Source organism: Bos javanicus, chromosome 21 (assembly GCF_032452875.1).
Source record: "Bos javanicus breed banteng chromosome 21, ARS-OSU_banteng_1.0, whole genome shotgun sequence".
In the NCBI taxonomy this organism is placed as follows: domain Eukaryota; kingdom Metazoa; phylum Chordata; class Mammalia; order Artiodactyla; family Bovidae; genus Bos; species Bos javanicus.
In genome coordinates this window covers 60,577,187-60,589,957 of record NC_083888.1, presented here as the reverse complement: position 1 = coordinate 60,589,957, position 12,771 = coordinate 60,577,187, and the positions used below count along the sequence as shown (strand labels likewise).

The 12,771-nt window shown below is 44.7% G+C and overlaps 1 protein-coding gene across 1 annotated transcript in view; it reads right to left on the bottom strand.

The window, feature by feature from the left end:
• The window catches only part of AK7 (adenylate kinase 7), a 69,774-nt gene that overhangs the window by 22,344 nt on the left and 34,659 nt on the right, over nucleotides 1-12,771 (bottom strand). Inside the window, exons 6-10 of the mRNA XM_061395257.1 lie at nucleotides 9,378-9,458; nucleotides 7,838-7,926; nucleotides 5,752-5,842; nucleotides 3,988-4,065; nucleotides 2,345-2,494 (exon numbers count right to left, since the gene is read on the bottom strand). Coding sequence (XP_061251241.1) covers nucleotides 2,345-2,494; nucleotides 3,988-4,065; nucleotides 5,752-5,842; nucleotides 7,838-7,926; nucleotides 9,378-9,458 — 489 coding nt within the window. The remainder of the gene's footprint in view (nucleotides 1-2,344; nucleotides 2,495-3,987; nucleotides 4,066-5,751; nucleotides 5,843-7,837; nucleotides 7,927-9,377; nucleotides 9,459-12,771) is intronic.

Sequence of the window (12,771 nt, the reverse complement as noted above, 5' to 3'; positions counted from 1 at the left end):
ATTAAAAAAAAAATCATGCCAAAGAAAAGAAATTTCCATGGGCAGAGTGTCCATGTGCTTAAAGCTTACATAATTTCATACATGGAGTTGATTATCATGATTACTGCTATCATTATTAGTACTACTACTATTGTTATTACTATTTGTCAGGCTGTGAAGGGAGTGAGCAGAGGCCCTGCAGGGGTGCTGGGTAAGGTGTGGTAGACATGAATGATCTCGTCTGCTCAGGGGCAGGCTCTCAGGGTGATGGCGATGACCAAGGTGGTGGGCATGGAGAGGGTAGGAGTCAGCAGAGCAACACTGGAACTGAGTCTTGATGCACAGAGCTGGGCTCCGAGGGGCACATGGTGCCTTCACCAAGACGTGAGGGCCGGTGGTCAACTGGGCAGGTTCACCTGCCTGTGTCACCCACACACCAAGAGCGGATCTGTCTCCTGGCGTAGGGATGCTCACCTTGTGTGCTGCGTGCTAAGTTGCATCTGACTCTTTGTGACTCTATGGACTGTAGCCTGCCAGGCTCCTCTGTCCATGGGATTTTTTAGGCAAGACTACTGGAGTGGATCACCATTTCCTCCTCCAGGGGATCTTCCCAACCCAGGGATCAAACCCATGTCTCCTGCGTCTCCTGCACTGAAGGTGGATTCTTTACCCGCTGAGCCATCAGAGAAGCCACCTTATCAGGGTACAAAGCAGGAGCTGGTAGTTTACTCGTTTATAATGACAAGTAGGGTTGCCACTGGGCTCAGGACTCTCCAAGGGCACGTGTTTGGTATATTACCCCTCAAGGCAGACACGTATAGAAAATAGTTTGATGAGCTTTGATCAGAGTGAGGAGAGTTGGATGAATGGACTGTTGAGTGGCAATAGATCAAGGTGGCTGAATGCACCTGGCTCTGCACAGGGCCGGCTTTGCTTTGTTAAAGGAATGGGATTGTGGGGGCCATTGGCTCAATGCCACTGGCATGGCATTGTCTACACTGCCCTCGGTCGTGTTTGCTGTTCTATGCTGCCATGCTCACCAACGCCCCAGGGATGGACAGACTCACTTTAATCTTTAGGTATGCTTACTCCTTCTGTCATATTCTGTCCAGTTTTGCTCATCAGAAACCACATGGTCTCTTTAAGGTGTCTTGTCCTACCTCCACTCTGACTTGGTGTTGTTCTAAGTTGACCCACAGATGACAACACTAGTCTAACCTCTTGAGTTGCTCTGTGCTTCAGGACAGTCTCCAAGGACAGCCATCGTGGGTGTCTCAGATGCTTAAAAGCATCATCGTTTCTTTTGCAAATTGGTACATCTTTTACTGATTCTCAACAAGGCATCATTTTCCAGAGAGTATGATTCTTAGGCTACAAATGCAACTCTGCTGGCTTTTGTTCAGTATTTCCATGCACAATGGCAACCTAAGGGCACCTGTTCCTCGTGGACTGTAGTTTTCTAAATGCTTTCTCCTGTCATATTCACTCTCATCTTGGGAAAGCCTCCCTGTGAGAAATCCAAAGATCTGGGCAAGTGCTGCCTTTACCTGACTTCAGAGATGGAGCTGTGGAGGCTCCACAGTTCGGCCGTTCAAGCTAAGTTGGCATCTTAGCTAGTCTGAATCCCTGACTAGCTGTGTGACCTTGAAGAAATTGCTCCATCTCTCTGAGCTTTGGTTTCCTCATCTGGAATATGGAGATAAGAATATCTACGGAAAGTTGTGATTGCTAAAACGATCAGAAGGGCCTTCTCTGCTGATTCAGTGGTTAAGATTTTGCCTGCCAATGCAGGAGGCGCAGATTCAATCCTTGGCTGGGGACCTAAGTTCCCACATGCCTTGTGGCCAAAAAACCAAAACATAAAACAGAAGCAATATTGTAACAAATTCAATAAAGACTTTAAAAATGATCCACAACAACAACAAAAATCTTAAAAAAAAAAAAATTAAAATGACCAGCAAATCCCCTGGCCAATCAGAAAAGATCAAAGTAATCATCAGCCTTCCCTACCTCCTACCTACCCAGATGGATACCCAGGTGAAACATGGACCATTGAGGGACCTGACATCTTCCCTTATAGAGACGGCTCTGTGACACTCAGTCTGGGGCTCACTATCATGTTCAGTTGGTGTCAAGCATAACGGTCATCAGTGTCAACTCAAAAATTTTTAATATTCGATTGGCAAGTTTCCAATAGAATATAGATGCGGATTGTTAGACCTGAACAACGGGTGAGACCTGATAAAGAACTTGAATTTAGAAATTCAGACATGTGAAAGAAAAGTACTTCCATTGGTGTAATTACACCAAAGCCTCATGTACTTTGCTTAAATCAGAAGCTTAAATAGGAAGTGGTTATAGTTACCAATAATCTTCTGCTTTGCTTGTACTCTTTGAGGATGCTGTTGATATTTTCCACAAATCCTGCTTGAGCGAACCATCGAATGTTAAAATTCTCCTTCACAAAGAGTGCTTCCATCCTCAAATTGACCAGTAAGTGGTCAATATTCTCTTGCTAAGAGAGAAAAGGACGTCAAAGACTTGTCTCCTGCCAGCCCCCTCCCCCGACAGTTATAACAAACCTAAATCACCGAAGTTATTGAAGAAAAATATGGACGCATTTGCTAAACATGAATGTCAGTGAAGACAGCTCTAAGTTTGATACTTTGGCCACCTGATGGGAAGAGCCAACTCATTGGGAAAGACCCTGATGCTGGGAAAGATTGAAGGCAGGAGAAGAAGGGGATGGCAGAGGCTGAGATGGTTAGACAGCATCACTGACTCAGTGGACATGAGTTTGAGCAAACTCTGGAAGATAGTGAAGAACAGGGAAGCCTGGCGTGCTGCAGTCCACGGGGTCGCAGAGAGTTGGACACGACTTAGCGACTGAAGGACAAGTTTTGACAGAGCACCTGCTCTGAGACTCTGTGACCCCAAAGTCTCCCCACACTTGCTCTCTTGTGATGGATGGTGTCCTGCCTTATACAGTTACACAAACAAAGAGTAGGGAGAGGGACTTCCTTGGTGGTCCAGTGGTTAAGGCTCTGTGGTTCCACTGCAGGAGGCATGGATTGGGCCATGCAGTGCGGCAAAAAAAAAAAAAAAAAAAAAATGGTAGAGAGACACTAGAAGTGCAAGTGGAAGATTTCTTCCTTTAAAAAAAAAAAAGGTTTTTAAAAATTCTACCAGTTTTTTGAGTATTGCAATCTCATGGTTCAAAATCCGAAAGAACAAACAGTACAGGGCAAACATACACACTACTATATACACGTAGATAACCAACAAGGACCTAGTGTGTCATACAGAGAACTCGACTCAGTATTTTGCAATAACCTAAGGGGGAAAGACTTTGAAAAAAAATAGATATATGTATATATAACGGAATCACTTTTCTGTACACCTGAAACGAACATCACAATGGAAATTAACTATACTTCACACTTAAAAAAAAAATAGTAGAGGGGCAAATTGCCCCCTTTGGCCCCAGTCACCATCCACCCAGTTCTGCTTCTCAGAAGCAAGCAACGATATCAGTCCTTTCGGAATCATGCCCAGTCAACTCTTTTGCTAGAATTTATTTCGTAAAGGAAGATTATATCCTAAAACAAGCTGGAAGAATGCACTGCATGGCTAAAACTGTCCTCTTCTTGTTGCAGTGATGAGATCAGAAATTCAGCCTCCTCTTTGAATTTTAGAAAGGAGTCAAAGAGAACAGCATCCAGTGTTTGTATAGCATTTTATACATTAGACAGCTTTCAAATATATTTTTTGATCATGATCTCTGAAGGATTTTCAGAGGGAAAACAAACAAACAAAGAAAACAAAGAAAAAAAAAAAACAAAAAACAGGCTCACAGAAGAGAAGAAGTTGCTACAGGTTAGAATTTCCACTGTAAAGGAGGAGCTGAAATGAACCCGCAAGCCAGATCCTCTGACTCCAGATCTCTCAAGAAGCAATACCTTCAGGAAAAGAGTAGGAAAAACACAAAAAAATCTCTCATATACTAACTGTTAAGTCCTTGGTTAGGAAAGCATTTTCCTTGGGTACTTTCTGGATTTTCCCAGGGCCAGTACTTTTACTGATGCACTGTTAGAGAAAAATAGAAATATTATTTTGGTTGACCTGTAAGATTTTGATGTAAAATTTCTCAAATAAATGCAAACATAACTGAATACAAAAAAAATCTGCAAAGCAACAGGGGAGAGCCCTGAGGACATGAACTGGTTTATTAGTTCCACACAGAGCAAAGGATCCTCACGGCACAACAGGAACTGGACACAGAGATGAATAAAGCCCGATCCCTGCCCTCAGGGAGCTCCCAATCTGAAAAGGGAGAGACAGACGGGTACTCAGATGCTGGTGTGTAATGTCTGATGTTAGGAATATGGAAACGAGGTGCTGGGGCTGCAGGGGAGGTGGGGTGGAGGTAGCGAGGGTGCAGAGGAAGAGGTCTGAGGTGAATCTTTATTTACTTGTTTTGGCCACACCTTTCAGCATGCGGCGGGCTTCCCAGGTGGCTCAGTGGTAAAGAATCCAGCTGCCAATGCAGGCGACACAGGAGACATGGGTTTGATTCCTGGGTCGGGAAGATCGCCTGGAGTAGGAAATAGCAACCCACTCCAGTATTCTTTCCTGGAGAACCCTGTGGACAGAGGAGCCTGGAGGGCTATAGTCCATAGTGTGGCACAGAGCTGGTCACGACTAAGCGACTGAGCACACACGCACTCGGCAGGAAGTACTTCCACCATCAGGGATCGACCGGCACCTCCTGCAGCGCGAGCTCGAGTCCTAGCCCGTGGACCAGCACGGAAGCCCCTGAGCTGAACCGTAGAGGTGAGTAGGGGTCAGTTCCCTGGCAGCTCAGTGCTTAGGATTCCACACTCTGACTGCAGAGGGCCCAGCTTCCGTCTCTGGTCAGGGAACTAAGATCCCACATGCTGCTCTGTGTGGGACCCTCCTCCCATAAAAGATGAGCAGGGGGTGCCCTGGGGAGGGGCAAAGGAAGGCTGCACTGGCTGAGCCAGCTGGGCCACAAGGTGACCTTTAGCCAGAGCAGCCTGGAGAGGAGAGGAGATCTTCAAAGATCAGAGCTCCTGGAAGCTGCCAGTAGGTTTGGAGAACTTGACCATTATCAGTACTCTGGGGCACAGGTCACAGATTCTAGTAGTCCGGTGTGTGATTTGTGTCTGAACCCTACAGTGGCCTTTTCTGCTCCTTTCCGTGCATATACTGGGGAGAGACTATCATGGTTGTAATTTCCCAGCATATGTATGCTGCTGCTACTGCTGCTAAGTCGCTTCAGTCGTGTCCGACTCTGCGACCCCACAGACGACAGCCCACCAGGCTCCCCTGTCCCTGGGATTCTCCAGGCAAGAATACTGGAGTGGGTTGCCATTTCCTCCTCCAAGCATACATATACTGCAGATGCAAATAGTAAGCTTCGGTTTTGTTGTTGTACAGACCCCGTGGACTGTAGCCTGCCAGGCTCCTCTGTCCATGGGATTTCCCAGGCAAGAACACTAGAATGGGTTGCCATTTCCTTCTCCAGGGGCTCTTACTGATGCAGGGATCGAACCCAAGTCTCCGGCATTGGCAGGTGGACTCTTTACCACTGAGCCACCAGGGAAGCCCAAGCTTGGGTTTAAGGATATTCTATTTTAGGCCCCACCCCTACCCCACACCCAGTCTTGTTAGCACCTCTGATTCCACCTTGAGGGGCTGGGGTAAAATGATTTAAGAGATGCCACCCAGCCTGGGATGACACGGCTATACCTTGACAAAGTCTTCCAGGGTGTGAACTGACTCGTCCACAGCCACCAGGTAGCGGAGCTTCGGCACGTGGTCTATGATGTTCTGTATCACTCTGCAGACCCACAGGGAGCATCATCCCCAGAGGGAGCAAACACAGGAGATGTTTGTTTATGTGAATAGGATTCGCTGATTGCTACCCCCATCACTCTGCAGACCCCCAGGGAGCATCATCCCCAGAGGGAGTAAATATAGGAGATGTTTGTTTATGTGAATAGGATTCGCTGATTGCTACCCCCACAGGCCAGGGGCTTTGACGATTTAGTGGATTATCTCACTTTCATTTTCCTACAAGGTCAAGGTTGGAATGATGGTCCCCAGGCTACAGAGGAGGAGGCTGGTAAAGAGTTAAGTGACATTTCTTGGGCTGAAGAGTTACTGGGAAGGTAGAAGGGCCAGGATTGGAAACCAGATCCATCTGCTTACAAGAATAGCTGAGCCCTGTCAGGACTTGTGTCGATGAAGTCCGTTCACCCACTACCTCAATGAAGTCTCATGACAGTGCTTTGGGGAAGGTCTTTCACAAAGTAAGACATGAATTCACAGAAGCTATAACTCCTTAAGTCACATAGCATGGAGTGGCTTAGACTTCCCACCTTGGATTAATAATGAATGACGGCCAACATTTCTGAGGGCTTAATGCCATCAACCCTGTGCTGTGGGCTACCCCAGGTTTTACCCCACTGAATTCTCACAACACTCAAATAAGGCTATTATCATCCCCATCTCACAAATGAGAAAATCAGACCCAGAGAAGTTAAGCAACTTCCCCAAACTCACACAGCTACTGAGGCAGAGCAGGGATTTGCACACAGATGAAAAACAATTCCCAAGAAACAACAGTGAAGAGAAGATTGTCACGAGACTGTGGATTCTACCTCTATCGTGGCTCCCTTTCTAGTCAAATGGAAATAAAACAAATGCACCTGTCTAAATCTCTATTTCATATTTGTTTTATATTAATTTCACAGAACATTGCCTCTTTTAGCTTCTTCCTTTGTTAAATATTTGACAATCTTCAAGAAATTAGCAGGGAAAAAAATTCTACCAAAAGGGCCCCTGAGTCCTTGTGTAATGGGAATAATTTAATTAATTTAATAATGTAAGATGCTTTCATATCTTTAAAACTTGATAACGTGGTAATGTAAAGTTTCTGCAGAAAAGAAGAGTCTGTCTCAGCCTCATCGTGTTCAGTGTTAATGTGGCCTGGAGCAGATTGAGGTTTTGAGTGGAGTCTGAAGCTTAGGGAATCCTTCTTTGAGAATAGTAATGAAGATTAAGTTTAGGGCTGTGGAAGGGACCCACGCAGGGGAAGGGTCCTGAAGTCTCATTGTTTCCCAGTAAATACTGCCTGGGATTGGGACTAATTGACTAATGGAGAGAAAGAGAGGGATCTAGAAACCAGAGAGGGGGAATTCCCTAGCAGTCCAGTGGTTAGGGCTCCACACTTTCACTGCAGGGGGCATGGGTTCTATCCCTGGTCAGGGAACTAAGTTCCCACTAGCCACATGGCCAAATTTAAAAAAGAGAAGAGAGAGAGAGAAAGAAAAAGAAACCAGAAAGACTCTCAGAGAGGCACTGGTTCCTCCTGTGGGGTGAGCCAAGGGGATAACAGAATGAAGCTCTTGGAACTCGAAATGCAGGTGTGATGAATTGCAAATAAATTGAACCCATCTCTTACCTAGTGTTTAAGTCAGCATGTGCAAAGAAGGATATGGGGATCTGGGGATACTCCGTGAGTCTGAAAAACACTGGAAGATGTGCAACTGTGCTCCTAGGGTGAACTTGAACTTGAACTTGAACTTGCTGTCGGAAGTGGGGAACTCTTAGATAACAGACACTATTTCATCAGACACTATTTCAATAGTATTTCATCACTATTTCATCAGACAGACACTATTTCAAAGTGGAGCTGATAAAAGTACCGTTTACTTAGGGTTGCTGTGAAGAAGAAATACAATAATACGCATGAGGATCTTAGCACTTGGTAAGAAACAAACTCGTCGGTCAGTTAATTCTAGGGCAGTCACACGGCTGGGAGAACACTTACCCTGCTAGATCAAGAACGTGAATGGCTGGAATGACATTTGTACCATCTCCAAACACTGGTAATGCAGGGACTTCACCCAACCAAGCTAGCTAAAATAAAGAAAATCAAAAGCATTTTTCCCCAGTTCCATGTGCCTGACTATTACAGCTCACAAAGACAGCCATAGTTGGAGACATCCAAAAAGATCTATCTAACTGATGAAGTAATCAGCTTAAGATGTTTTATAAATCAGTTCTGATGAGATTTAGTTAATCAAATCCTATTAAAAGAAATGAAGTGCAACCTCAGGGCTGAAATACTTTTCATTAGCTATCTTTAGTAGTCATCTGCCTGTTATCTACATAGACAGAACATACTGCAGTATGTACAATGTCTTCAATTTTTATTTTTATGAGAATTAAAATTTCAAAGTACCCCCACTGGTTGGGGGTTATTATCATCAGTTTGTAGATGAAATGCTTAGTGGATAAAGTACCTTTCAGGAATTAGACTTCTGATAAGTCCTTTACACTGAATTTGAACCATGATCTTCACAGAGTCCAAATCCTTGTCTTTTCCCTTCATTAAACATTTCAGTAAATAGATAGTGTGGGTACTGTTTAATTATCCTGAGTGAAAGAGGTAGGGGTGGGGGCCTCAGCAGATCACTGGATATTTTGGACTTGGGGAAAACCATTTAAGGGCTTTAAGCAGGGAAGTGAAATGACTGGATTTGCTTTAGGATCCCCTGGAGAGGGAATGGCAACCCACCCCAGTATTCTTGCCTGGAGAATCCCATGGACAGAGGAGCCTGGTGGGCTACATACAGTCCATGGGGTCGCAAAGAGTTGGGCACGATGGAGTGACCAACACTTCCACTTTCACTTTCTTGTGAAGGGATGATAATGGGAAGTAAGAGTTTAAATGGAGAGACCTAAGCCATGTGAATGGCTGGAATGACATTTGTTTCATCTCCAAACACTGGTAATGCAGGGACTTCACCCAACCAAGCTAGCTAAAATAAAGAAAATCAAAAGCATTTTTCCCCAGTTCCATGTGCCTGACTATTACAGCTCACAAAGACAGCCATAGTTGGAGACATCCAAAAAGATCTATCTAACTGATGAGGTAATCTCGTCCAGAGAGGGTTTCGCCTAGTCAGTGGGTGGGGAGTTGGGAGTGCTGGGTTGAAGAAAGGGAAATTCTGGGGAGACTATCTCCATGGGGCTTGAGGATCTCGTGGTGGACGAGAAGGAGGGAGGAGTTGGGCTTTGGTTGGTGTAGCTGGGTGCAAGGTGGCCCACTTTTCTGATATGGGGCCCCGGGAAGAGCTGCAGATTTGGGAAGTGACCATAGATACAGTTTGGATTTGTGAAACACGCACGTTGAGGTGCTGGACCTGCAGAGGGAGAGGGAGTTCCACTGGACACTGATGGGATTGAATGGCCCAACCCTGGGAAAGATTTTCTTTTTAATGAAAAATAAATAAATTAGAAAAAAAATAAATATTTAGAAATTTGCCATCTTAAAAAAAATCCTCATAGTTATAGAAAAGTCATACCTTAAAAAAAGCATGCAAGATGCCTCCTTCCATTCCGTACTGAAGTCCAGCAGCAACTACATAAGTGGCGAATTTTCTGACCTATGAGATAAAATACAAAAGAAAAGCTAAATGTAGTATTATAAATCGCAGTGAATCAGATTATTTTAGTGATTTTTTTTTAAATGAGCAGTTTAGTAAGTCTCATCACCTCTTTCAAAAACTCCTAACATATTTTGTGTGCCTGGCCTCTTGTTAATCCTTCAGCTGATTAGAGCATGCTCATTGGTGTCCGAAGTACAATTATCAGTACAGACACCCCCCACCCTACCACCACTGAGATTCGATTTGGGGCGGCTGGATGTTGCTAAGTTGAAGAGAGAATTGTGAAATGAAGATGTGCCGGGGACCAGCCCCGGCTGATCCAGGGTATTCGAAGGAGAGACGGCGTAGGCGAGGATCAGGAAACAATTGCTTAATTAAACGTTAATTAAGGATATAAAGAGTGATAGAATGAGGATAGCTCAGTAGGAAAATTCAGTGGAGAAAAGAGGCTGAGTAGCTTGGTTTACGCGGGAGACCAATAAAACTTCAAGACAAGAAGTTTGCACCACTTACGTAGGCCACAGGCGTCCTTCCGTTCTCCCGAAGGAGAGGAGACACTGAGGCCTCCCCGGTCGGATCTTAGAAGCCCAGGCGTAATTAGTAAGCATGGCGGGTTCCGTGCTCCAGATGGAGACTCAGCCAGAGTGAGAGAGAGAGAGACATGGGGAGACCAGTATTTTGAGAAACTGATCCCAATTCTTTATTTTCCACGGTCTACTTTTATACACTGAGATGTTATGCAAAAGTCACGCGGGGTCAGCAGTCCTGACTTTTATCAAAGTCAGGTGCTTCATACAAATGTATACAGAGGTCTTAGGGGTGTTACATCATCTTCTGGCCAGGGGGCCTGCTGACAATTTACGACCCTCTCCTTGTGACAGCGGTCAGTCAACCAGGACACTTATTTCTCCAGGGCTGATTATTCTCAAAACAGACGCCACCCAAATAAAGTTACATTCCTACAGGGTGAGGGTGTAGTGGGTTTTAGTTAAGGAAAGAATTTACTTAGCCTAAGGTCTAACGTGATTAATATCAAAGGTTAATACTTATTCCTTCTATATATTCATTAATGTGTGTAAGGGCAGGGGATGTGGAGCAACAAACATTGGCTCAACAAATGAAAAACCCTTCACCAACACAATTTCTAATCAATCTTTTGACTGCTCAAAGGAATCTGTATTTAGACAGTTTAGAACATCTCCTGCCTCTCACAGTTGGGAGGCTCTGAACAGTCACACGTGGCCGGAAAAACCTATTCAGGCAGGCTAGAGGATTTCCAAAGGAGTTTGTAGGTTGAAACACTGCCACACCCAAGAATTATTAACTGGAGCTGTAAGCTAACTCTTTTTCAGAGAGGTAGTGGGGGACAGCCCCCCGTAAAGTCAGAGGTGTAGGTGAAAGCACAAAGCAGAAAGTAGGCAGACTCTGGTTTTGGGGGTAGATTGCTCGAGAATTTCCAGGGAGACTCCTGAGGCTTGATCCCGCCTTTGCGTATGCCAAGCCTCCTTCCTTAGATGGAACCCAAATGAAGATGGAACCCAAGTAGAGATGGGAACACCCCCCAACCACCACCACCAGTATGAGAGAACTGGGGTCTTTGAGTGAACTTTGTGAAAAGTGAAAGTTGTTCAGTCCTGTCTGACTCTTTCCAAGTCCATGGACTATACAGTCCATGGATTTCTCCAGGCCAGAATATTGGAGTGGGTAGCCTTTCCCTTCTCCAGCGGATCTTCCCAACCCAGGGATTGAACCCAGGTCTCCTGCGTTGCAGGTGGATTCTTTACCAGCTGAGCCACCAGGGAATTGTAATTGATCTATGTTCCTGTACAACTGGGCCAGTGGATAAGCAAGGCAAGGGCAAGGTGACCAGGTCCCCTAGCTTTTCCTGCCTGTCCTAGAGAACGCGATAACAAAAGTCCGCAAAGGATTTAAAAAGCTTATGAACTTGCCTCAAAATGCTAAATTGGCCCACTGCTGCTGCTGGTGCTAAGTCTCTTCAGTCGTGTCCGACTCTGTGCGACCCCATAGATGGCAGCCCACCAGGCTCCCCCATCCCTGGGATTCTCCAGGTAAGAATACTGGAGTGGGCTGCCATTTCCTTCTCCAAAATTGGTCCATAGTCTGGTGTTTATAGTATAGTTTGTAACTATGAGTGTGATGGCTGCTGATGTGGTGACAGTAGATAAATACTGGACAACCAGCCCCAGGAACACAGTGACCACGTCTGTTTTGTTCATGGCTGTGAGACCAGCTCCTACCCACAGTGCCTGGTACACAGTAGGATCTTAACGGATGTGAGTTACAAGATTCTTTCCAAGGGTCTATCTACTTGATGAAAAACACTAGGTTAAAGAAGAGTTATTAGGATGAACACGTTGGCCAGAGCAACCTTATTTCCTAATTGTTCAGAAAAGAGTGGCTAACAAAGCTTGGGATAATTAATAGAGGAATGGATAAAGATGTGGTGCATATATACCATGGAATACTACTCAGCCCTAAAAAAGAACTAAATAATGCCATTTGCAGCTAGAGATAATCATACTTGGTGAAGTAAGTCAGAAAGAGAAAGACAAATACATATGATATCACTTACACATGGAATCTAAAATATGACCCAAATGAACTTATCTATAGAACAGAAACAGGCTCACAGACATATAGAACAGACTGTGGTTGACAAGGAGAAAGGGAGAAGAAAGAGGGGTGTACTGGGAGTTTGGTGTTGGTAGATGTAAACTATTACATTTAGAATGGGTAAACAACAGATCCTACTGTATAGCACAGGGAACTCTGTTCCATATCTTGTAATAAACCATAATGGAAAAGAAAATAAAGAATGAATGCATGTGTGTGTACACCTGAGTCTCTTGGCTGTACAGCAGAGATTGGGACAACATTGTATATTACCTATATTTTAATCAAGAAAAAATTTAAAAAGAAAAATAGGGACAAAAAACCCTAAATTTTGATTGTGTCATTTAGAGCATGGGACATATGTCATGTTCTTATAATAAAAAAAGATACTAAGATGATGCTGTTTCTCCAATTATTTATTTATTTATGGCTACATTGCACAGGCACTCCGGATCTTAGTTCCCTGACCAGGGGTTGAGCCCATGCCCCGTGCAGTGAAAATGCAGAGTCCCAAACACTGGGCCGCCAGGGAATTCCCTTATTTCTCCATTTTAGATTGTCATTCACATTCCCTCGTAGCTCAGTCGGTAAAGAATTTGCTTGCAGTGCAGGAGACCCGGGTTCGATCTCTGGGTTGGGAAGATCCCCTGGAGAAGAAATGGCAACCCACTCCAGT